General features: G+C 43.3%; 1 protein-coding gene across 4 annotated transcripts in view; it reads right to left on the reverse strand.

Moving 5' to 3' along the window:
* Nucleotides 1–22390, reverse strand: part of NKAIN2 (sodium/potassium transporting ATPase interacting 2) — a 763955-nt gene that overhangs the window by 22388 nt on the left and 719177 nt on the right. For all 4 annotated transcript variants that reach the window (XM_054023913.1, XM_054023914.1, XM_054023911.1 and 1 more), the window contains one exon: nt 8252–8312. In XM_054023913.1, coding sequence (XP_053879888.1) covers nt 8252–8312 — 61 coding nt within the window. The remainder of the gene's footprint in view (nt 1–8251; nt 8313–22390) is intronic.

The raw sequence follows: 22390 nt of genomic DNA on the forward strand, positions 1-22390 counted from the left end.
GATTTACTTTGCATGCTCCCTGCATCTTTTCCAGTGCAATTTGCTTCTAAGGTGGCTTTTTATACTAGTGGAATCAATATAATATTTTAAGCAGCCTTATTTAAAAACACTTTTAATTTAATAAGATTCAGCAATGGATGATGAATGAAAAAAATACAATAATGTAAGGCAGATATATCCCCTTGGCTACTGTAATTCATTGATTTTATTAAACAGTATTCCATCGTGATGAGCCACCAAAATGGAAATGTTACTTCCTTCAAGCACTAATGTTATGTTATTTAGATATTTTTGAAACTCGAGCTTGACAATCCCCATAGGAGGCAGTGAGGGATGTGGGGGGAGGGGCAGGCAAGACAGTGAGGAAGAAGGGAAATTAACATCTATGAAGCCAGAGACAGCACCAGGTTCCCCCCACATTATTTTATTTATTTATATATTTTGTTTCACGCCACATCCCAGTCTCTTAGGGACTCCTTTAACATCAACTTCATTAGTTATGAAGGCAGCAATCCATAGCCAATTTTCCTTTCATGTCAAGCTTGTTCACATATAAACCCAGCCCTTTTGTTGGAAGCATTTGCAATTAATCCCAAAAACAAAGAAAATGCAAATCTTACAGTCTACTCTAACCAACCCTTCTGACTCAAGGTCCTGACCACCATCTATTATACACTAAAATGAATTGAAATTCCCACTTTGAACCTAACCTAATTTTCTAGTGATAATAGGCATGGATTCCCAGAAGCACTCTGTGCATCTTGATAGTAACATCCTAATTTCCTTTCCTGGTAAATGTTTTAAATAAGATTTTAGCACCAAAGTAAATTAACCTTTAAATTAATTGTAATTATAAAATGCCATCGCTGATTTTGTCTTCAGCCTAATTACTTGCTATTATTTAAACAAACTGCCCCTCCTCTGAGCTTTCACTTTGTTTCTCTCTCTGCAGCACAGTGCCAGCTGATCATACCTAAGGCAGCATAATGTCTGTGTAGGTCCTGTAAACACCTGGATAGTGTAGTTCAATTTACATGTCAAACACAACTAGTTTTTGTTTTTCTATCTGCTATTTATATACTCCCCCTCTGGCAGTTAAGGCTGCTTCCTAGATGTTTTCAATGTGTACTTTAGAACAAGTGGCCAAACCTTTTGGGATTCAGAGTGTTTACATCTCGCTGCTGGGGGAATGAGACGGTAAAAGCCAACCCTCTCTGTTTTTATTAGAGGCCACTTCTAAGGCTAGAACACAACTGAAAGTAATGAAGTGGGAATCAGCTATTGTTACTTTCAAAAGGCTGATGCTGTATAGACTTCCCAGTAAGTTTCCTACATGCTCATTGCTTGTGGTGGTAGTTTGGTTTCCCAAGCCAGCTTGTTGTAGGATGAAATATGTCAGACAGTGTCACGGGATTTCAGAAGCTCCATTCTGTGTGTGTTTGCATCAGCATCCTGACAGCGGAAAAACATCCCATTGCTTTCCCCCTCTCCCTCTTTGGCTTCGCTTGCTTTATGTAGCAGTCACAGCACTAAATGAAACAAGTACACGGAAAAGATTCTAGCCAGTCAGTGGCTGTAAATTTGGGAGTGCAGTTGGGCCAAAGCACTTCGACAAATTTCAAATATATCTTTAGCCTCCCAGCCTCAGTCTGCTCATACAAGGCACAAATAGCTTGTTGAACAGGTGGGAAAACAGGTGCATGCATGTGCGGGGGGGGGGTCTCATATTTGTGTTTCAAGCATTGGTTTATAGCATTGATTTATAGCATTTATTGAGAGTTTTTTTAATGCCTCAAAGAGCCATTCATGGGGCCAAAATAATGCAGGAGTCAGGCTTCCCAGGATATTTCAGTTCTTAGGTGGTAGATTTCTTTTGCATTACTCTGACCTGAGAAATGGCTTCCTGAGGCAAAACATATAAACACAAATATGAATACTGAGATAAACAGTCCTATTGGAGAAGGCACAGTTCTAGTGGAGACTTTTTCTATCCTCTTAGCCTCAAAACTCCCAATTCACACATCAGAGAGAAGCAAGGAGGAAGAGCGACAGATTTGCAATTTAACATTTATTACATGTTTCTGATTCTTTGTACTGTACTTTCAGAGCTTTTTAAGCAGAGACTAAGGCACAGTACTAATTCTCAATAATGCCTCACTAATCATACTGTGGGAGGCATTCGGCACAGAAATAAAGTAATATACAATAACAGCTTGGACTTCTATATGCCCTTTCATCCAAAGAGCTCAAAGTTATGAAGGCCTGCCAACACACCTGAGACGTATGTTAGTATTATTATTGTTTTGTCTTTACTCACCTGGTCTGTAATTATGCTGGGGTGTTCTTTTTATTAATGAATGAGAAACTGTTTTTATGATATTGCCTAGCACCCCAAGCACATTTATTATTATTATCCCTATTTTAAATATGGGAAACAGGTATGGACAGGTTAAATGACTTGCCCAAGGTCACAAAAAAGTCTATATCAGAGCCAAAAATAGAACACGGGAGTGCTGGCTCCCAATCCTGTGCATTCGCCAGAAGATCACATCTCTTAAAACTAACCAAATAAAATTCTCTTTTCCCATCCTTGTGAAATCATCATGGCACTTATCAGTTCATGGCTGGTATCCCAGAGCACCTCATTCTTTAACATTACAAATATCATTGATTTATGGGGGTTGTAGTATCTGTGACATTGTATTCTGCGATATCTTCAGTGAATCAGGAAGTACCAAGAGGTTTTCACTGAGGGGAGTAAAGAAATTAAAAAAGGTTACTTAGAACTTATTTCTGTGCCAAATATCCCTAAAAGTCTGGCTTGATGGATATTCAGCATGGAAAGCTGTCATTTTTGCTTTGCATTTCACCTTGAAATAACAAAAGAGGGAACAAGTTCTTAACAGGCAGTGATGTGGCACAGTAAGGTGAGAAGCCACAGTTGCCATATTTTAGATTCACCCCGGCTAGTACCGGGTGATGCAAAGCAGACCTCCCTGTGCTCCAGGACAGATAATAGTTCTACTGCTGTCTTCTTTGAGGGTATGTTACAAAGGAAGAGGTCAACTTTAGTTTGTAACTGTGGCTGCACAGGTGCCCCGGTGATGGATGGTGCTAGGTGGGGATGCACTGCACTGGCACATCCCCCTGCTGTCTCAGCTGCACCTCCTCCCTAGTCAGTGCTGCCCACCTTTGGGCTCCACTGACCCCCTTACCACTCCTCGTCCACCAGCAGAGGAGAGGTTGAGTCTGTTGAAAGTTGGTGCGGGTGCATTCCAGCTAAGCAGCCAAGTTCCTTGTTTAATTTCCTGCAGTATAAAAATCCCAGGAGGATGTTGTTTTATTGATGCCATTCCTGTTTTTCTCACTAAGTATCTGAATATTTAATAACATTTTTGAAAATATGTTGAATTTACTTTACGGAAGGCAGCTAACAGCTTATAGCAGGGAGCCAAACTGCTAGTGAGCAAAAGCCCATTAAATGAACATTTCAAAGTATTAAAAATAGTTTGTAATCTTTTAAAATTGTAGCCCTAATAAGATTTCAGGAAACAAATGAGAAGCTCTGGTAAGTTTACAGCTGTTGAATGCAGCCAAGCAATGATAGCTGTCAACATTTTCCTGGTTTATTTTTTTAATTGCTGCACTAATAATGCTAATGAAGTTAGAATGACAATCACTGAGTCATACCAATGGCAATAGGGCAAATGATGGAGAGGAGTAATGGGAGGCCCAGCTGGGGGACTCAGGCCCTCCCCTCTTCCGAGATCTAGATCTTCAGGGGAATCCCTCTCAGAAGCACCAGGCTTCCAAGTTTCAAGTCTCCCTCCCTACTTGGGCACATGAAACAGGAGGCAGAGCAGGTCCCACAGAAGCAACAGGGGCTTATTCAGCCACAGCCAAGAGTAGCATTAGGAAGGGAGGGGGTGAGGCACCTTCACAGCCCTTGGACATTGGGGATGACAGCAGGGTGTTTATTACCATTAGAATGCTGGCCATTCTTTTCTGTCTGCTGATTGGTTGTTTGTCCCCCATCGCCTTCCACCCTACTCTCCTACTGTCTCCCTGCTGCCAGCCTTACTCCTCCTGCCCTGGATGTTTCTCCCCCCAAATTCTCCTTCCCTTCCTTCCTTTTTCCCATGCTCTCAGTCCCTCCTAACACTTCGCCTCACCACAGCCCCTATTCCCATCACACCACAAATAAAAAAGAACATGGAATTAACAAGAAGTGTGCCCATTATACTGGCCTGCATTAGGCAAGTTAAAAGCCAGAGCTTTTCCTTTTGGCTACAATGCCCACCTTATGCTCCACTTTCTCCCTACACCTAATTTCCTTCCCCCATTATTTCTTCTATTATTCCTCTGCTTTTATCTGGCACCACTTTCATGCTTGTTTCACCACTGATGGCAGGGGTCAACCAAAAGCCTGAGATTATGGACATAACTGTGAGGACCTGAGAAGCCTGAAAAGACCTGAGCGTTAGGTCAAACGCTCTAGGTTAAGTAAATCAGGCACCCATCATAAGCTTGATCACTTGGCTTTCATGTTGCTGTGACCCTAAGACCCCTTTATGCCAACAGATTGTTGTCAGAATATTCAGCCAAACAGTGTCTTGTAAGGTATCACATAAAAACTGGTGACACTCTGCTCATTAATGTCACTGTGTGATGCATGTACAGCATGTGTATAAAGAGTTATATATGGGTTCTAGAAATATGGTCTTAAAATATGTTGTGGAGGCAGCTGATAAAGAAGCCTGCCCCAGAAAAGGGATTGTGGATTTATCTGTCTGCATAGATCAAGTGAACCAGTGAAGAGAAAACCACTTGGGTAGATTGCAAGCAAAGTACAATAGAAGTACATTTGCATTTAAGGAAAACAAAGTGATCAAGCCAGTTGAGAAAGAAAATTGACCAGAGGGTGAAGAAGCCACCAACACCCCAGAGAGCAAGCAGAAGGGCAGAGGAACTTTGTCTGGACTTACTTTTCAAGGGATATATTTCAAAGGATTTCTGGACTGCCAAAGGGGAAAAAAGGGACTCCCAAAGGGACCAGCACTCTTGGAATCTGTGAAAAGGTGGATTCCCCCAAGCATGTGGGTTAAGGATGCTGAGAACTGACTGTAGGTGAGAAAGTGCCTGAGACCAGGATTGTAATCTGTAAAATTTTACACACTAGAAAATATGTTGTATTTTGTTTTATTCTTAACCATTTTCTGTTTCTATTATCTCTGCATAGTATCACTGAAATCTCTGTTCTTTATTAATAAACTTATTCCTGGTTTATAAATTCATCTCACTACTGGTATACTAAGTAAGGTTTGCAGCCTCAGTGGAGCCAACAGCCCGGTGTGTGTTCTGTCTCTTCAGAGACAGCGGACTTGGTAATTTCTGTAAGAGTCCAGCAAGAGGAACGGGACACTGCAGAGAGACATCTCTAGGGAACTGGGGTTCACTGAATGTTAGCTGCAAGGCAAGATAGACTGGCAGAGTCTCGAGGAGTTTGCTGGTGAGGCAGGCAGACTGGAGCTGCCACAAAATTTAAGCTCCAGCAGAGCTCTCTCTTGCTGTGGCAGAGGGGCCTACGGTTCTGGGCGCCCCAAAAGACTGTCACGGTTGCATCTCATTTCCTTACCCTTTGTCTGTGGCTTGTTTTTTAAAAATCAATTTGGTCTGTGAGTGTTTTGGGGCAAGGACAATGTTTATACAAGAGCCAGCACAATAGGGCCTTGGTCTTGATTGTACTCTTTAGGCACCACCTGAATATAATAAATAAATAAGAAACAGCCAACAGGAAGAAGATATAGATCTATATAAAGATGCAATTCCTCCTTCCCCTTTTGGGCATGTAGGAACTGGCAGATATAGCAGAACCAAAGTAGTTCTGATATATGGGGTAAGTAAGTATCAGGGAACCAGCACAACTGGGGTCAGATTTATAATCCCTGTGTGCCATGCAGTGACTCAGATCAACAGTCTGAAACAACCACATAAATGGGAGTTGCAGCTTTTGCAGGGGCTTAGGCTACAGTGATGACCATGGAGTTCCCTTGGGGATAAAATTCCCTTCTCCTGAAAGCATTCCCTTTTCACTCTGGCTTGCTGCACATGAGATGATCTGGCCCAGAATATTTTGAAGAAGTTACACACAGAATCTGTGTGTAGAATATAAACACCAGGAGATATGAAATCACAACAGCAGACACTTAACTGTCCTGACAGGGAGCCGTAAAAGATGTATGTGCAGGGAAAGGGAGGAGAATGACTAGAAAACACAGTTAACTGGTAATTCAGAAATCAGAAAATAAACATGAATAAAGGTGGATGTAGGGGGTCCAAATTCTTGCCCAGCTAAGGAGCACATGTTATAAGTCAGGGTGCCATGCAAAGGCAGAGAAAAACTCACTTTTGTACTCCCCTAAACCAGGGCCATAGTATATAGGACTGATCCCATAGTATAAGGGAGAACTTTCCTCAAGTTGCTTTGCTTTATGACGTCTGTTAATAGGATGAAAAGACTAAAACCATAGCTGGGGATCACTGTAGTCTAGGGGCATCTCAACCACACTCCCATTTCTCCGGCCTCGCTCCATAAACTGGCTCCAGGTGGAATGGTGGTGGAGAAGCCTCAGTGCTGGCTTTATGTATCTGGGGCCATCCCTGCACTGTGGTGATGCTCCCAGAACTGGATAAGCTGACTCTTTAGTCAGATTCCACTGCTGGTGTGGTGCAAAGCTGCTGCACCTACTTGGAGGATCAGGCCGATGGTATATAGTACACTAGCAAAATTATAAGAGAACCAAAATAGGCAAGAAATCTACAAGAAAATCTCCTGAAAAGCATGAACATCTTTTTCTCTGGGTAGCTCTCACAACAGTGAATGGAAAATTGTATAATATTAGCTATACATGTTTTGAGACGGAAATACCATTTTACAAACCACAGGAGAAATCTTTTGAGTTTTTAATTAATTCTTCACCTGTTCAGTGAGCCAAATCTTGATGTCTTTACTCAGTTTTTACTTCGATTTGGCCCAGCAGCATTACAGAAAACTGAAAATGAATGTACTCTCTTAGAAGAGGAGGCAGAATTGTTTTAAATATGATTACATTTTGGGGTGGTCTAATTCTCCTCTAGCTCTGTTGCTACCCAACTTATCGAATTAGACAACAGGACAAAGAGCTTATGCCTACATCATTTCATGACATGGCACTACATTCATGGGTAGGCCTTCACACCAAACATGCTCAGAGCCCTTTTTACTAATATTCCACTCCTACCTCCACAAAAACAAGAGAAGGCTGAAATGAATCTCTTCTCTAGGACGTTGGAAATGAGGTTTACTTAAATGCTAAATCTCCATGATGGCTCACAGTGGCACTGCAAAACTAATAGATTATAGGGTTCCAGCTATTTTCCACACAGCAAAACATACAAAGGAAACCCCACCAGGTTTATTATCGCTCCCAATCAAGTAAAAGCCTGTAAGCTTCCTGTTGGAAAAATCTGTCTCTAGGATTCATGTATATTTTATCAAAGTTACATGCAGTCCGGATATTTGTTTCTGAAGCATTTCAATCCCAAACTGCACTGAAATACTGCTGTGCCTCTTTTTTTAAAAAAAATCAAAGTTAAAATAAATAATAAATGAGATTACTTGGATCCATAGCTTCTATTCACAGTAAATTCTCCTCAACAGGTTTTTATTGACACAAGTAAGTAAGAGAAACCTAAAGATATTTTTTAAACATTTCCACTACTTTTAATTGTACACTGGAGCAGCAGGACCTAAACAGGAACACAGCTTCACCTCTCTTAAATGAAATTCCTGCAATGATCTAAAGCCAGTTCTTGCCAGAAGTGCTGTTACAATCCCTTGCAGTCAACACAGAAGAGATGTACCCCCATCAGTAGCCAATTATTTTCACAATAGTTAATAACAGTCTTAAAAAAAGTGTTGTTTACAAATTCTAGGAGAGAGGGGAGTTGATTTGTTTTGCTTTAACAACATGTTGCTGAGAAAAAAAAGCTGTAAATCATGCTTTCAGAATACTAAAGAATTTTTTAAAAAGTTGCATTTAATCACTTCCTTGATTTGCTAAACATTTACTAATAGATCAAGTGTGTGGGACCGAAGGCATGCTCCCGACGACCCTATAACAAAGTATTTAGGATGAAGCTCAGAGAGTGTCAGGAGAGTTAAGAATATCACAAAGAATTCATCTAGTATTAATAGAGCTTTAGTACTTACAGCTGTCCTCTTCTTCAGTAATACATTTCACAACATAACAGGCATAGATGAACCCTGCCAGCTGAAACAAAATGTAATAGTATTAGATATAAAGCCAATACAAAAATTGGTTTAAAACACCAAACCCAAAAACTTCCTAGACTCTTTGCTGAGGCATTGCCAATTCTTTATTATAGTTCTTTATGTCCTTTAGTGAGTGGATTTCTCTTATTTTCTGTGACTCTATTAGAACTAGTCAGGAAATTATTTTTTCCCCCTGCAAAACATTCCAAGAAATATGAAAGGAAAATTGCTTTAGTCAAAAATTTCCCATACAAATGTGCATTTTTGTTAAACAACTGAAAAACAAAAACTGAATGTTTTTGATTTTTGGCAACTGTTTTGAATTTTTTTTTTTGTCAGAAATACTATTTTTGAATGAAACCCCATGGGGGGGAGGGGGGAGGAGGGGAGAGAATAACAATGAAACAAAGAAACAAACCAAAAAAACTTTTCAGTGAAAAAACTGAAGGCCTAGGATCTAGTCCAATGAGCTTGAGATTTGTCTCATTGAGTATTCCTTCATCTGCCACTTGGAAATGAGTCCTGTAGTTGTGACTGTGGAAGGGGTTTGTGTGTCTGGACCGCCCTCTCAGATCCAAGAAATAGTTAGTCCTACATTGGAGGATAGATTTATGGATATGTTTATGTCAGTGTCTCTTACAGCAGTTGGCAAACATAGATTTTGTTCCTTAGATCCCCCTTGTAAGAATGTGTACAGAATATAATCTTAAATGGAAACAATATCATTCAAAGAACATATATATTTGTGCTGGAAGACCAGAGTCACCAATGGATTACCCCAGATAATATTTTCCAAAAATGTTAAACATCACACATACCATAGGCCAAATATAATGTAATTCCTCTATTAGTCCTTCTACTGGTTCAAGTCCAGTAGGTTGTCTCTGAGAAGTTAGATTCCACGTGAAAGCTCTTTGCAGCATCTTATGTGCTCTTCAAGGCTGTCCGTCACATAGGATATCTGAGAAGTTTTCCTTTACATAATGTTAACAGACTACTACCTCTTCTAGCTCATCATTAAGGTCTACATAAAGATGATATGGAGTCAACTGAGTCTAGGCTCTTTAATTTTTTTTGTGCTGAAAAGTGATCGTTTGGTCTAACGCTTTTGCATAACATCATCGTCAGTTTTGAGATACTAGAGTCTAGATTTGTCATGCAGAAGACTTAAAAAACAAACAAATGATAACAAAAAACCTTTTTTTGGCCAGATCAAGTCTCCATTTGGAGATCACTTGCAACCAATGCAGATGGTGTGTGGAGGATAGTTCAATCTCTACTGGGAGCACAAAAAACATCAATAGAGGCTATATTTCTATGTTACAACAGAGCTAAATGATCATTTCAGTCATTTATTTCATATCTGACCTATAGCTCTGCTGGGAGGATTTGACACCAGGGAGGCATGAAAATTCGCTGTTGGACACAAAGAACCTATTGTACCAAGAACAGTGGCATCTTCTGTTAACAGCAGCATTTCATCTCTATTTTATTGGTTCACTATTTCCTTTGGTAACTTGGCATAAAGATAGAGGACTAAATTACTCCACTGACATAATCCTGTGTAACCCCATTGACTTCAATGATGTCACATGGAGTATAATTCAGCAAAGAATTAGGCCCAGAAACATTCATAAATGATTCCACTCTTGAATGTGAGCCTCAGTTTAATAGTTTCTCTGTTCTCTTTTTACAGATCATCAGATCCTAGTTAGTTGCGTCTCTGGTAGGCAGTCACAGTGATAAAGACATTTTGACAATAGTTTGGTATTTCACTTCTTGCTAAAATGCCACAAATTCATGTTATTAACGAAACTTCTCTTACAAAGTGAAGCAAACAAACTGTATCACAAATTATGCTTACTACTGATCTTTTAATTGCATCCAGTCGCATCTCTTAAATATCTGGGGAACTCCTTTAATATATAAGTAAATCCTACAGCATTTCATCAGATGAGCTTGCTGATTAAAACAGTGCCTTTAAGCTAGAAATCGTTCTGCTCTGAACACAAATGGAAGTTTGTCTCCCGCGAGATAATCAGGATTCATAAAACAAACCTCTCTTTCTCTCATGTTTCTCTAGCTCTTTTCTTGATGCACGTATATCAACCTTTGTTTTAATTTTAACTTCACAGCTATTTTTCACAATAATGTATTGGCTCAGATACAGTGATGGACATTCAACTGCTGTTTTCAAAGGGAGATGCATTCTGTCAACAATAAAGGGTATCCATGGAAAGCTGAGGCACTGAAGGTTCACAGAGCACAGATGGACTGCACTGAATAAATATCATTTAGCAAAGTAGACCTTAGTTGTTTTCACACGGTTATGGCATGGTGTCTCTAAACAAGTGAAGAGTTACCAATGCAATATACCTGGGCATGAAGCCACCACCCCTTAGGAAACTCCAACTAGTACAGAATGCTACAGCATGTATCCTCAGCAGCACAGGCTACCGTGAACATCAGTGTCAAACCTGTCCTGTGCTCTCTACACTGGCTTCCCATAGAATAAGGAGTCAAATTCAAGGTCTTGGTTCATATCTTCAAGGTGCTAAATGGTCTGGGCCCAATATCTCCAAGGGCAAATCTACACTTCTGACTGCAGCTACAAGTGCATTGTTGTGCCATAACCTCCCTCTTGTTCACATCTGAAACCTTGAAGCACGTTCCTGAAGTACAGTCCAGTGCACAAAAGCTAGCATGCATTAGGGGCGTGGGTATTTACACACCGCCAATGTTGCATAGCCCTGTACCCATTCGACTGTACAGTGTGAACGAGGGCAAGGGGCATATATACCAGGTTACAGGGATCAATAATCCTTGAGGGCCATTCCCACAATGCACTGATCCCTTTGTTGCCTGACCTTTGCCCAAAAGTATAAAGGTCCCTGCCTCCTGCCCCCTTGCCAGCAGTAGTAGCAATCTGCACTGAGCACTTCCAAACAGTTTTCTGCTGAACTCCATTGATCTGTACTGGCAATCCTGGATCAAGGTCTGAGAGCAGTTGCCTAGTCTCTGGAGCACATCCTCATCCTAATCAATGTGTGATCAGAGTAAACCATCCTCCATGACTTTTTCCACATAGGCAGAAACATTCCTGTGTACTGGGAGATTTTGCAGAGGCTTGAGGAGGCAGGCATTCATCAGATTCCATCGCAGTGCTGGGAGCATACGAAGCACCTCAGGCTCCTGTACTGGAGGGTGAAGGACTCCACTAGTTACTCCGGGAAGGGACCTAGCACATGCCTGTGCTATGATGAGCAAGACTAGGTGCTCTCCAGGGCTGCAAGCATGGACCCTGAATTGCCTCACATCTCCCTCCTCAACCTCACCCAGTCTCATCATATGAGGGGATGCCATGGAGGGCCTGCGTGAAGATGCAGCAGGGATGTCGGAGGAAGTCCCACGAGAAAGAGGAGCATGTGATTTTGCACCTCCACCCGGCGGCTCTGGCTGAGGAAGCCCACCTGAGGAGCCTGAGGACCCAGTGCTGCTGTAGGAACCAGAATCCGACACTGGTAAGTTTTACAATGGCTCCTGCAACTATCACCAGCAATATCCCTTCTTGCTCTGATGGTAAATGCTTCACCCTGGCCCTCACCCCACCCCGATATGGTTCTAGAGCAACACACAACTGTAATTCAATGATTTCATTGAAAGCCCATGAAACACTGTGAAACATTTAGCAGAAGCTACAAGAAGTTATTAACAAGCAGTCACTGAGTCCCTGTATCTGCACATTTCTCAGGCAGCACTGACACCAATAGTCCCGAGGCTGCGTGACAGAGGCGGAAAGGGAGGGAGGGAAGGTGAGAGGGAAAGGGCAGGTTTTAAAGGGCCTGTGTGGGAAAATAATAGTTTCGTGACAGTTATGGTTGTGCAGAGACCCAACACCACCCCTCTCCACCCCCACCTCCATCTTTCCTTCCCCTTATGAAAGGGAGCCATGCAGAAGTGGGTGGGGGTGGTTGGTAGCTTGTGTATGGATGCCCCTAGGTCCAGGAAGGGAAAGGGAACTATTTGGCTATCCAAAGAAAGTCAGAATGGTCCATTTGGCCGATGCCCATTTCAAATGTTTTGTACTGTCCCTGTCTCTGGTGTCTCTCTTCTTCTTGTGCTAAGCCACTAGGCAGAAGCTAGGAGAAACAGGGGTGGGTGAAGCATCCACTCTGGTGGCTGCAACAACACAATGCCATATTTCTTAGCAGCGGAGAGGCGCCTGGCTTGTGGTGTTAATCAAAAAGTTCAGGGAAGATCATACACTTCTGGAGTCACACTCTATCTCCCTATACCTTTCAATGCTGTTTGCTGGACACAGGGGCTGAATGTTCTGGCGATGCAGGAGGAATTAGAGGGTTGGTGGATGTCTTCTGTGGTTCTCTGTTCCTATTCCATGCTAGCATAGAATACAGTCAATTTTCTCCTGAATTGCCACCCAGTTCTGTAGGAAAAATTCAGCAAATTTTGGATGTAGCAGAAATTCAAGCTGTTTTTTTAGGTTTAACAGAAGGGTGAATGTGCTTGATACACCGTGGTAGCTCACCAAAACCCTTCACTCAGCAATATGTAGAGGGTCACCATTAGCAGAAACATCTCTCAGCATAGGTGACTGGGTGTTCTTCACAGTACTGGAAAGCCATGTCTCTTTTCCATTCCAATACCTTCAAAACAGCTATGTTCTCCAAGTGATGGCCAAGCCTTCAAAGAAGAAAAAGGTGACTGGTAACGTTACCTCTGAAGGAAGCAAATCAGACTCAAACTGGTCCCCTTGATGCTCTGTAAACATTACAACAGTTTAATAAAAGTAATGCAGGTATCTTACCATTTTTATCCTCAGTTCCTTCCTCATGGGCTGCAAAAGTAGTTTGAAGGAAGGAGGCTATAACAGTTGCATTCATGGGATGCTAAAAATTATTAAGATTGGGGCCTTTCACAGTATTAAGATTGGGGCCTTTCACAGAACAGTTGCCTTATGTGGGGGGATTTAGGTACATTTAGGTAAATGCTACCCTTGTCTTTGATGTGGCAGGACATTCCGATGCTGGCAGGGAAATCATTGCAATGGTAAGGCAGGAGTTGCACTGCAAAGATAGCAGAGGAAGATGAAGAACCCTGGAAAATCTGCTTCTTGGCATAGATAGAAGGAGCCAGGAGCAGTTCGACTTTCTTAGGCAAAGGGAGGCATGGGCTCTTAGGCAGGATAAGGCACTTCTGCAAATGGAAAGACAGCACAGGTAATGGGAGTGTGTGCATCAAGCATGGGATCATGCACTCATGCAGCCCTAGTCCAGCTGGTGGAGGAATGTTTTCAGGACCCACCCGCCACTGTACCTACTCCTGTCCAGGAACAAGCACCACTTCCTTCTCTACTCCTCCAGCTGACACCAGGCTGCTGCTGAGGTAGTGAATCCCCCCAATCCTCAGACTCCCGGCTGCACAAGATCCTCAGTAGGTACCTGAACCCCCTTGCTGGGGAACCCCCCCAGGGCATTCAGGAGGAGAGCCCAATCTAGTCCCTATAGCCCAGCCTGTGTTCGGCCCCCAAACCTCATGCAGGAGGCATCCCTGTTTGTTCTCCTGCACAGTATTCCACAGTCGTCCCCTGCACTGTCAGGGTGAGGGGGATGGGAAGGGTGAGGAGACATGTCCACAGACATTAATGTTTGATCACTTCTCAAGGAATTTGACCTTTATTTTTTGTTTCATTTGTCCCTGTCACAAGCAGTTTCAGCTCCACTTGTGTGTGCACCTTGTTTTCAGAGTACCATCAATGTGATACTTCCCAAAGGTCTGGGATGGGGTTTCTGAAAAGTCTGGTGCTATGGAAGTGCAAACAATTTCATCCCTCCCCCCCCCCACACACACCGGCCATGAATTTGCTAACTTTATTTTTTAAAGTATTCATGACAATGAAGTAAGCTGTGAAATAGCTGTTGCTATCCAAAGCACCAGAATGAAAAACAGAACACACGTTGATTGAAACGTCTTTAAGGCTTCGTTAATGATTTAAGTGACAATATGGGCAAGGGAAACAAAACTAAATTAACACTGAAGATATCTGACACGGAGTGATGCTTTCACAACCCCACTGCCCCCATCCCCATCAAACAGTCACCACTGGAAATGATGGGAGTAGGCATGCCATTGGAGTACACATGCCATGGGAGTAATTGTACATAGAACTGATAAGTGGTCTGAGCAACAGTGTCAGAAAACACTGTGAGGAAGGAATGTGTGAAGTCCCTCCCTACACCTTACAGAACTTTTTTTAATATTACGTTAACAATGCTCCCCATAAAGCAGCCCGAAATACAGCAGATAACACATAACAAAAACATTGCTTGATAATGCCCTTAAAGTGTGTTGAAACTCGCCTCAGCAAAAAACCAAAAGGGTTAACCTTGAGGGCCCCACCACTCAATTGTCTGCTTTCAGTTAGTACATTAACATTGGCTGCAGGGGATTGAAACCCATGGAGGTATCTCACAAGAGAAATATTTGGCAAAGCTGCATTGAGCTTTTCCAGCAGCACCATAGCATCACAGTAGTGTCCCTTGGCACAGCCTCAAGTTACTTTCTGGCTCCTCGCTGTTCCATGATGTAAAAGCACACAGCATCATGAATTTCCCTGGCCTGCTGGGAACCAGGAGCTCTGTACATGAGTGTGATCTGGCTGCATGTACAGGCTTTTAGAAACAGATGTGTCTTGGGCCCACTCGCTGTATTCCCCTTTAGCCTCTCAGATGTTGTGCAAGGCACAACACACTACAATAATCAGAACTGCACTGGCCACACTGGTATCCAGATGGATCCAGAAGCATCACCAACAGGCTTTCAGCTGCCCAAAGGTTCACTCTGTCACCATTCTGCAGATAATCTTTACTTGAACTCCCTTTTATTTGAGTAGGCACTGTCAGGGTATGGCTTCATGAGCCATGGTAGGAATGGGTATTCGGGATCCTCCAAAATAAATGTTGGCACAGAAAAATTGAACATAATCACATCACTTGTGGGGAAGAAAGTCCCTTCTTCCCCACTTCACTACAACCCTGAACTCCCGAACACCCTGGCATCTAGAATCTTTCCCGTTTGTCCAACATTCATGTTCATGAACTGACCCTTGTAGTCCACTTAACCTTGGAGAACCCTGAATACTAACCTTTGTGGTTCACATATTTACTGGCCCCTTTTGGTGGGCAAAGTATAGGGATGTGTGTTCCATCAATGGCTGCCACACAGTTTAGAAACCCCATCCTCTGAAATTCCACAATAATTTCAGGGACTTGGATTATGGCAACCACCCTTGGGTACATCACAGTGTTGATAGCCTGGAAAACCTGTACAACACCACTTTGACAGTTGACTTCCCAATTCTGAACTGGTTTACAACTGACTGGTAGCTGTCAGGTGCTGCCAGCTTTTAAAGGATGATAGCCACCTGCTTCTGCACTGACATGGGTTTCCAAAATCGAATGGTCTGGCACTGGTGGGCTGCTGAAGACTGCTCACACAACTCCATGAAGGTCTTCTTCATTCTGAAGTTCTGCAGCCACTGGTCATCATCCCAGATTTCCAAGATGATGTGGTCCCACCACACTGTGCTGGTTCTCCAGGACCAGAAGCAGTGGTCCATCCATGGGCATGCTTTTGCAATCCCTGCACTCAACACATCTGTTCCTTAGCACTACAGTGGATGTTCATTCCTCCTCTGGGTCAGTTGTCTTTAGTGTCTCAATTTTTTCTGGACTGATTCTGTCCAGTGTCCGATACTGTGCTGCATGAACATTTGTCCAGTGAGAGGTAGCAGGAGCAGAACCATATCATCATACACACTTGCTGCATGTCTCCAACACAATTTGGAAGAAGGGAGAGATGACCGAGAGCTGCTATTACCAAATGTGTGAAGATGGTGTACAGTACCAGCAACACACAGCAAGGCAATTCCCAGTTGTCTTCTGTGATGCACAGGACTCTGTGGTAGCACTGTCATTATGTACCAAAAAGGGGTAGTGTGGACGTGGGCATATGCCTGTGCACAGCATGTACCTGTGTCCAACTCAGCATATGTGGACACTTGGTGTGGGTACAAGGTACATGTGCTAACAATACATGGAAAAGTATGCAGGGAAGTGCACAAGTGTAGATGTAGCATAAAAGATCGTCTAAAGCTCCAGGTTGAAGGCATGGTTGAAAACTTCGCTCCTCAGGCATATTGGCACAGCACTTTCTACAATAAGGATAAAGCTCATCTGTATTTCTCAGAGGCCAGCCCAAGCCTATGAAATGAACTCCCTCAGGAACTAAAGACCATCACAAACCTCACCACCTTGTGTTCCAAGTGCAAGGCACATTTCTTTGACCTTGCCTTCTCTACCATAAAGATATAACAATGTGTGTATATATAATAAAATAAATTCCAAAACACTCCACTGCACACACTCCCCTCCCTGGGGAGAGTATCAGAGAACAAACTTATGACAGATGTTAGTCATGTCACCTAATGCACTACTGGAAGGTGTTCAGATGCTATTCTGATAAGTGTGGTATCAAAACCTATATAAAATAGAACTTTTCATTCAGATGGGAAAATTTTGTTATGAGAAGATAGTGAATGAGCCCTTGGGTGCTGTGGAGAGAAGGACCCTGACTCGATCTTAGAGAAACACTTCACAGCTAGGAAAGCTGCCATGGAAATTCTTGTTACTTTGAGTGCATTCTGGTCACTGCTACTTCCGTTATAGACACTGTAAACATAAGAACATAAGAAAGGCCATAGTGGATCAGACCAAAGGTGCATCCAGCCCAGTAACCTGTCTGCCGACAGTGGCCAATGCCAGGTGCCCCAGAGGGAGTGAACCTAACAGGTAGTGATCAAGTGATCTCTCTCCTGCCATCCATCTCCACCCTCTGACAAACAGAGGCTAGGGATTAGAAGAAATGGGCCCAAAGCACCAAAGATCAGCTCTGGATCCCAAATTCCCCGGTTATGGGGTGGCAAAAATCCAAGAGCCGGCCCTGCTCCTGAACCCTGGTGTCCCCCCCCTGCTCTATGGAAGATGGGGTAAGCGGGATGCAGGAGCAGAGGGGAGGGGGACACCCTGATATTAGCCCCCTCTTCCTTCCCTCCCCCCTGCACAGCAAGCAGGAGTCTCAGGGAGCAGTTCCAAGGCAGAGGGCAGGAGCAGCACATGGCAGTGGGGGGAGGGACAGCTGCAATTGCTAGTCTGCTGGGCAGCTGCTGCACAGGGAACTTAGGGGAGCGGGGAGCTGATAGGAGGAGCTGATGGGGGGCTGCTGGTCCACCCTGGTTCCAAGCCCTCACCAGCTAGCTGCAACGGGCTGCTCTTTCTGCAAGCAGTGGACAAAGCTGGCGGCTTAAAAGGGAGCATTTCACAACTTTAAACCAGCATGCTCCCTAATTGATCAGCAATGTAACAATGTAACAACAAAACAACGTTAACCGGGATGACTTTAAGTGAGGAGTTACTGTACCCACTTCTTCTCCCCCAAACCTTAAACCAACAAAGAAAAACCCAACCCAGCAACACAACCCCAAGAGGAACTACAAGTTTTCAAAGATTACTTCAGATTGTTTATATTAGGGTTACCATTCGTCCGGATTTACCCAGACATGTCCTCCTTTTTGTTCTAAAAATAGCGTCCGGGGGGAATTTGTAAAACACTCAAAATGTCCGGGATTCCCCCCCTCCCCCGGCAGAGCAGAGCGAGCAGCTGGGAGGGCTGCAGGAAAGTCCCGGGCTGGACTCTGGAGCAGCTGTAGAGGAGCCGGATCCGCCCTGCATTCTGAGCCGGCAGCTCCCTTGCAGCCCAGTCCGGCAGCACTGTGCAGGGCCAGGGACCGGGTTTTGTTGTGCTGGGGAGCGCAGCCATGTGTCCGGCTCGGCTCGCACAGAGCCCAACACCCTGTTCTGAGCAGCAGGGTAAGAGGGCCAGGGAGGTTCTGGAGGGGGCAGTCAAGAAACGGGGGGGGGGGGCTTTTTGGGGGGAGTGGAGAAAGTTTTGGGCAGTCAGGGTACAGGTAGGGGGTAGGGTCCTGGGGGGCAGTTGGGGGGGGTCTTAGGAGGGGGCAGTTAGGGGACAAGGAACAGGGAGTCTTAGGTAGGGGGTGGGGTTCTGGAGGGCAGTTAGGAGCAGGGGTCCCAGGAGGGGGCAGTCAGGGGACAAGGAGCGGGGGGGTGGGGAGCTGGGAGTTCTGGGGGGGGCTGTCAGGGGGCAGGAGTGGGGAGAGGGATCGGAGCAGTCAGGGGACAGGGAGCAGAGGGGTTTAGATGGGTTGGGAGTTCTGGGGGGGGGGCTGTCAGGGGGTGGGGAGTGGTTGGATGGGGCGTGGGAGTCCCAGGGGTCTGTCTGGGGGTGGGGGTGTGGATAAGGGTTGGGGCAGTCAGGGGACAAGAGGCAGGGAGGCTTAGATAGGGAGTGGAGTCCTGGGGGGCAGTTAGGGGCAGGGGTCGCAGGAGGGGGCAGTCAGGGGACAAGGAACGGGGGGAGGGTTGGGGGTTCTGGGGGGGCGGGAAGTGGGAGGGGCAGGGGCGGGGCTAGGGCGGGGCTCCTCCCGTCCTCTTTTTTGCTTGCTGAAATATGGTAACCCTAGTTTATATTCTGTTTGATGGGTACACCCCTCTCATGTCTACACAAAGTTAAAAAAATCTCTTTAAGAAAAACTGACAAATTATTTACCACTGTAACCCAGAAGTATACTCTTAAGGTGTTTGTGAGGCTATAAGTTAACCCTGAGCTTGATCAGAGTGCACTTCTGGAGTTGCCAAGGTTGCCAAGTGCTGTGATCACACTAAATCTAAATCAACATTGATCAAAATCCTGTCTAGTTATTTTTCCTCCCCCCCTTTGATTGAGACAAAATGTTTTCATTCACTGCAAATGGCAGCAGGCTTGGGAAAAGGCTTTTTTGGAAAACTCATCATTCCTGTTCAGTTTTTTTTTTTTACTATAGCAATTGTAAAGAGGAATCTTTATTAAGCCAGTTAGCTGAACCAAAGAACGACACCAAGGAAAACAAAATTAGAAGAGGGTAAGTTTTGCACACGGGGCTGAAGAAGAGAACATTATAAATATGAAGATGAGTGATTTAAGGGTTCTGGAACTAGCACAAGGTCCTATCCTCACTGAAAGTAAATAATTCTTATCTCCTTCTATAACTGCTCTTTGTCAGAAGAAAGGTCAATCCAACACAAATGCATTGTGTCTTTGGGCTGAAAAACAGAGCAGCATTCACAGAGGCAGCTAAGTATTGTATTTTAACTTCTCATGCCAAGCCTAAGTTTTGTAGCACATAGGGGTTTGAAAGGATCACTCAGAAGTTGAAGATCTCTGAAGAGAAAACAAAAGGGGACTGGGTTTGGAACAGAAGGCTGGGTCCAATGCTATAGGATCAGGCTTAGAGTGCCACTGTTAATTCTGGATTTTATTGCTTTTATGAGAACCATATAAGTCAAACCATTGTACCTAAATTTTCAGTCACCTGCCATTTAGCTATGTATCTTCCACTAACTTTACTGGGATCTTTGTGGTTAGATTCCGCGTAACGCCGTAGCGATTAAGGGTCAGTGTTTCTTTGAAATAGATTTTTGGCAGTTTAATATATGTACATAATATTATGACCCAATTGAAGATGAGGGTTGGTAAATTACCATCAAGAAAACTTGCAGTATATTGATTTCTCAAGAAAATCATACCCATTACTTAGTAGAACAAAGGAGACAGAGACCTTTCTATCAATAGCTGTAGAATTAGATTAGTGTTATGGGGGTTTTGAAGCTGCCCCATGTACTAACCTTTCCAAATTATATTTTGTTTGCCTGAAGTGTTATGGTATTGTAGACAGCAGATCACTGCTAGAGTTTATTATGACACTGAAGTAACACAGTACAGAGACTATTCTCCAGAGATGCAGCTTTATTTATGTTTATATGTACAATTATTATCCTGATTTTTTGAGAGTTCTCATTCTGCTTACAAGTTTAACTACTCCTTATTGAAACAGTAGGCAGGTGCATTTTAAAAGTATTAACTTACTGGGCCAAAACCCTTCTGGAGAATGCAGTTTGCACTGACACTGAACTCTTTGGCTGTGGAATTAACAAATGCTATGCTATATAAAGCAGATATTTAGTTGATGTGATTCAAGTCTCTTGGTCCTGACTGATAGCCAGAATAACTGATCTTGTAGAAGCTGTGTTAAACTACTGGAGAATTTAAGAACAACCATACTGTGTCAGAGCAACGGTCCACCTAGCCCAGTATTCTGTCTTCAGACAGTGGTCAATGCCAGGTGCTTCAGAGGGAATGAACAGAGCAGGCAATAATCGAGTGATCCATCCCATATTGCCCATTGCCAAATTCTGGCAAACAAAGGCTAGGGACACTTCAGAGCATGGTTTTGCATCCCAGCCCATCCTTGTTAATAGCCATTGATGGACCTATTCTCCATGAATTTATCTAGTTCTTTTTTTAATCCTGTTAAAGTCTTGGTCTTCACAACATCCTCTAGCAAAGAATTCCACAGGTTGACTGTGCACGGTGTGAGGAAATACTTCCTTTTGTTTGTTTGAAGTCTGCTGCCTATTACTTTCATTTGGTGACCCCCTAGTTCTTGTGTTATGAGAAGAAGTAAATAACACTTCCTTATTTACTTTCTCCACACCCGTCATGTTTTTATAGACCTGTATCACATATGCCGTGTTGTCTCTTTTTTAAGCTGAAAAGTCCCATTTTATTAATCTCTCCTCATACAAAAGCTGTTCCATACCTCTAATTATTGTTGTTGCCCTTTTCTGTACTTTTCCAATTCCAATATATCTTTTTTGAGGGGGGTGACCAGATCTGCATGCAGAGGCAATATGATATTTTCTGTCTTCTTATCTATCCCTTTCCTAATGATTCCCAACATTCTGTTAGCTTTTTTGACTGCCGCTGCACGTTGAGTGGATGTTTTCAGAGAACTATCCACAATGATTCCAAGATCTCTTTCTTGAGTGGCAACAACTAATTTAGACGCCATCATTTTTTATATATAGTTGGGATTATGTTTTCCAATGTCCATTACTTTGCATTTATCATCATTGAATTTCATCTACCATTTTGTTGCCCAGTCACTGGAGCCATCCAGTTTCCATTTTCCAAGCATGGCACTGAAAAACTTGAGAAAAGCTTGTATCTTAACCTACATAGTAAGCATCAGTTTGCCTTTTAATTAAAAAAAATCTTAGAGGTTGCTTTTTTCCCCTTATGGGAACAATATAACCTAAATGATAGCTACAGAAACCTGTACATATTGGGAAATACAGAGGATACTAAGAAGTTACATTCAATTTTTATATTTTGTTTTGTCCAGTGCATCTTATCTCCTTTATAGCGGTAATTTAGAAGTTGCTTGGGGCAGGTCTGTCTTTATTTTCTGGCTGGTGTTTCTAATTTCTTCCTTGCATAAAAATCTCAAGATCAGCACCAAGAACAAGCTAGAACATTTTTATTTGAAATGCTGCTGGGCTCTTCCACATCTGTATTGTTTAGGGCAGCTGTTCTCTTAGCTTCTTCCCTGGCTAGCCTTCTTACCCAATGCCCAGAGGAGACACTGCAGGGACACCGAAAATCAAAGGACTGATATCTGTCACTTGAGAGCTGTGCAAACCGTTCTTAACAACAGCAGAAACCAGGTAATACTTGTTTTGAAGTTTTGTTACAAACCTTTAACTTTACCTATGCTAACTTTTGGGCAAACCTATGCTAAACTTTACACAAATCTTCCATATGTGTAGGTATTTGGGGGCGGGGGGGGGGGGGGGAGGCAGAAGGGAATTCATGGTTTTAACTCCAAGCATGTGCATTTTGGTACCTTTACATGGTTTCAATTTGAAGCACTGGGAAATGCTGTGGTTTGGACTGAGTTTCACTTTGTTTTCAAGTTTTTTCAAACCTGAGTCTACAAGTAAAATTTAGAGGCTGCAAACCTGTATGAACTGAAACTGGGTATTGTTCATTGTACCTGATGTAAGCCCAAACAACAGAGTATTTTACTGCTATCAGGCTCAATCC

Source organism: Malaclemys terrapin, chromosome 3, assembly GCF_027887155.1.
Source record: "Malaclemys terrapin pileata isolate rMalTer1 chromosome 3, rMalTer1.hap1, whole genome shotgun sequence".
Classification (NCBI taxonomy): Eukaryota; Metazoa; Chordata; order Testudines; family Emydidae; genus Malaclemys; species Malaclemys terrapin.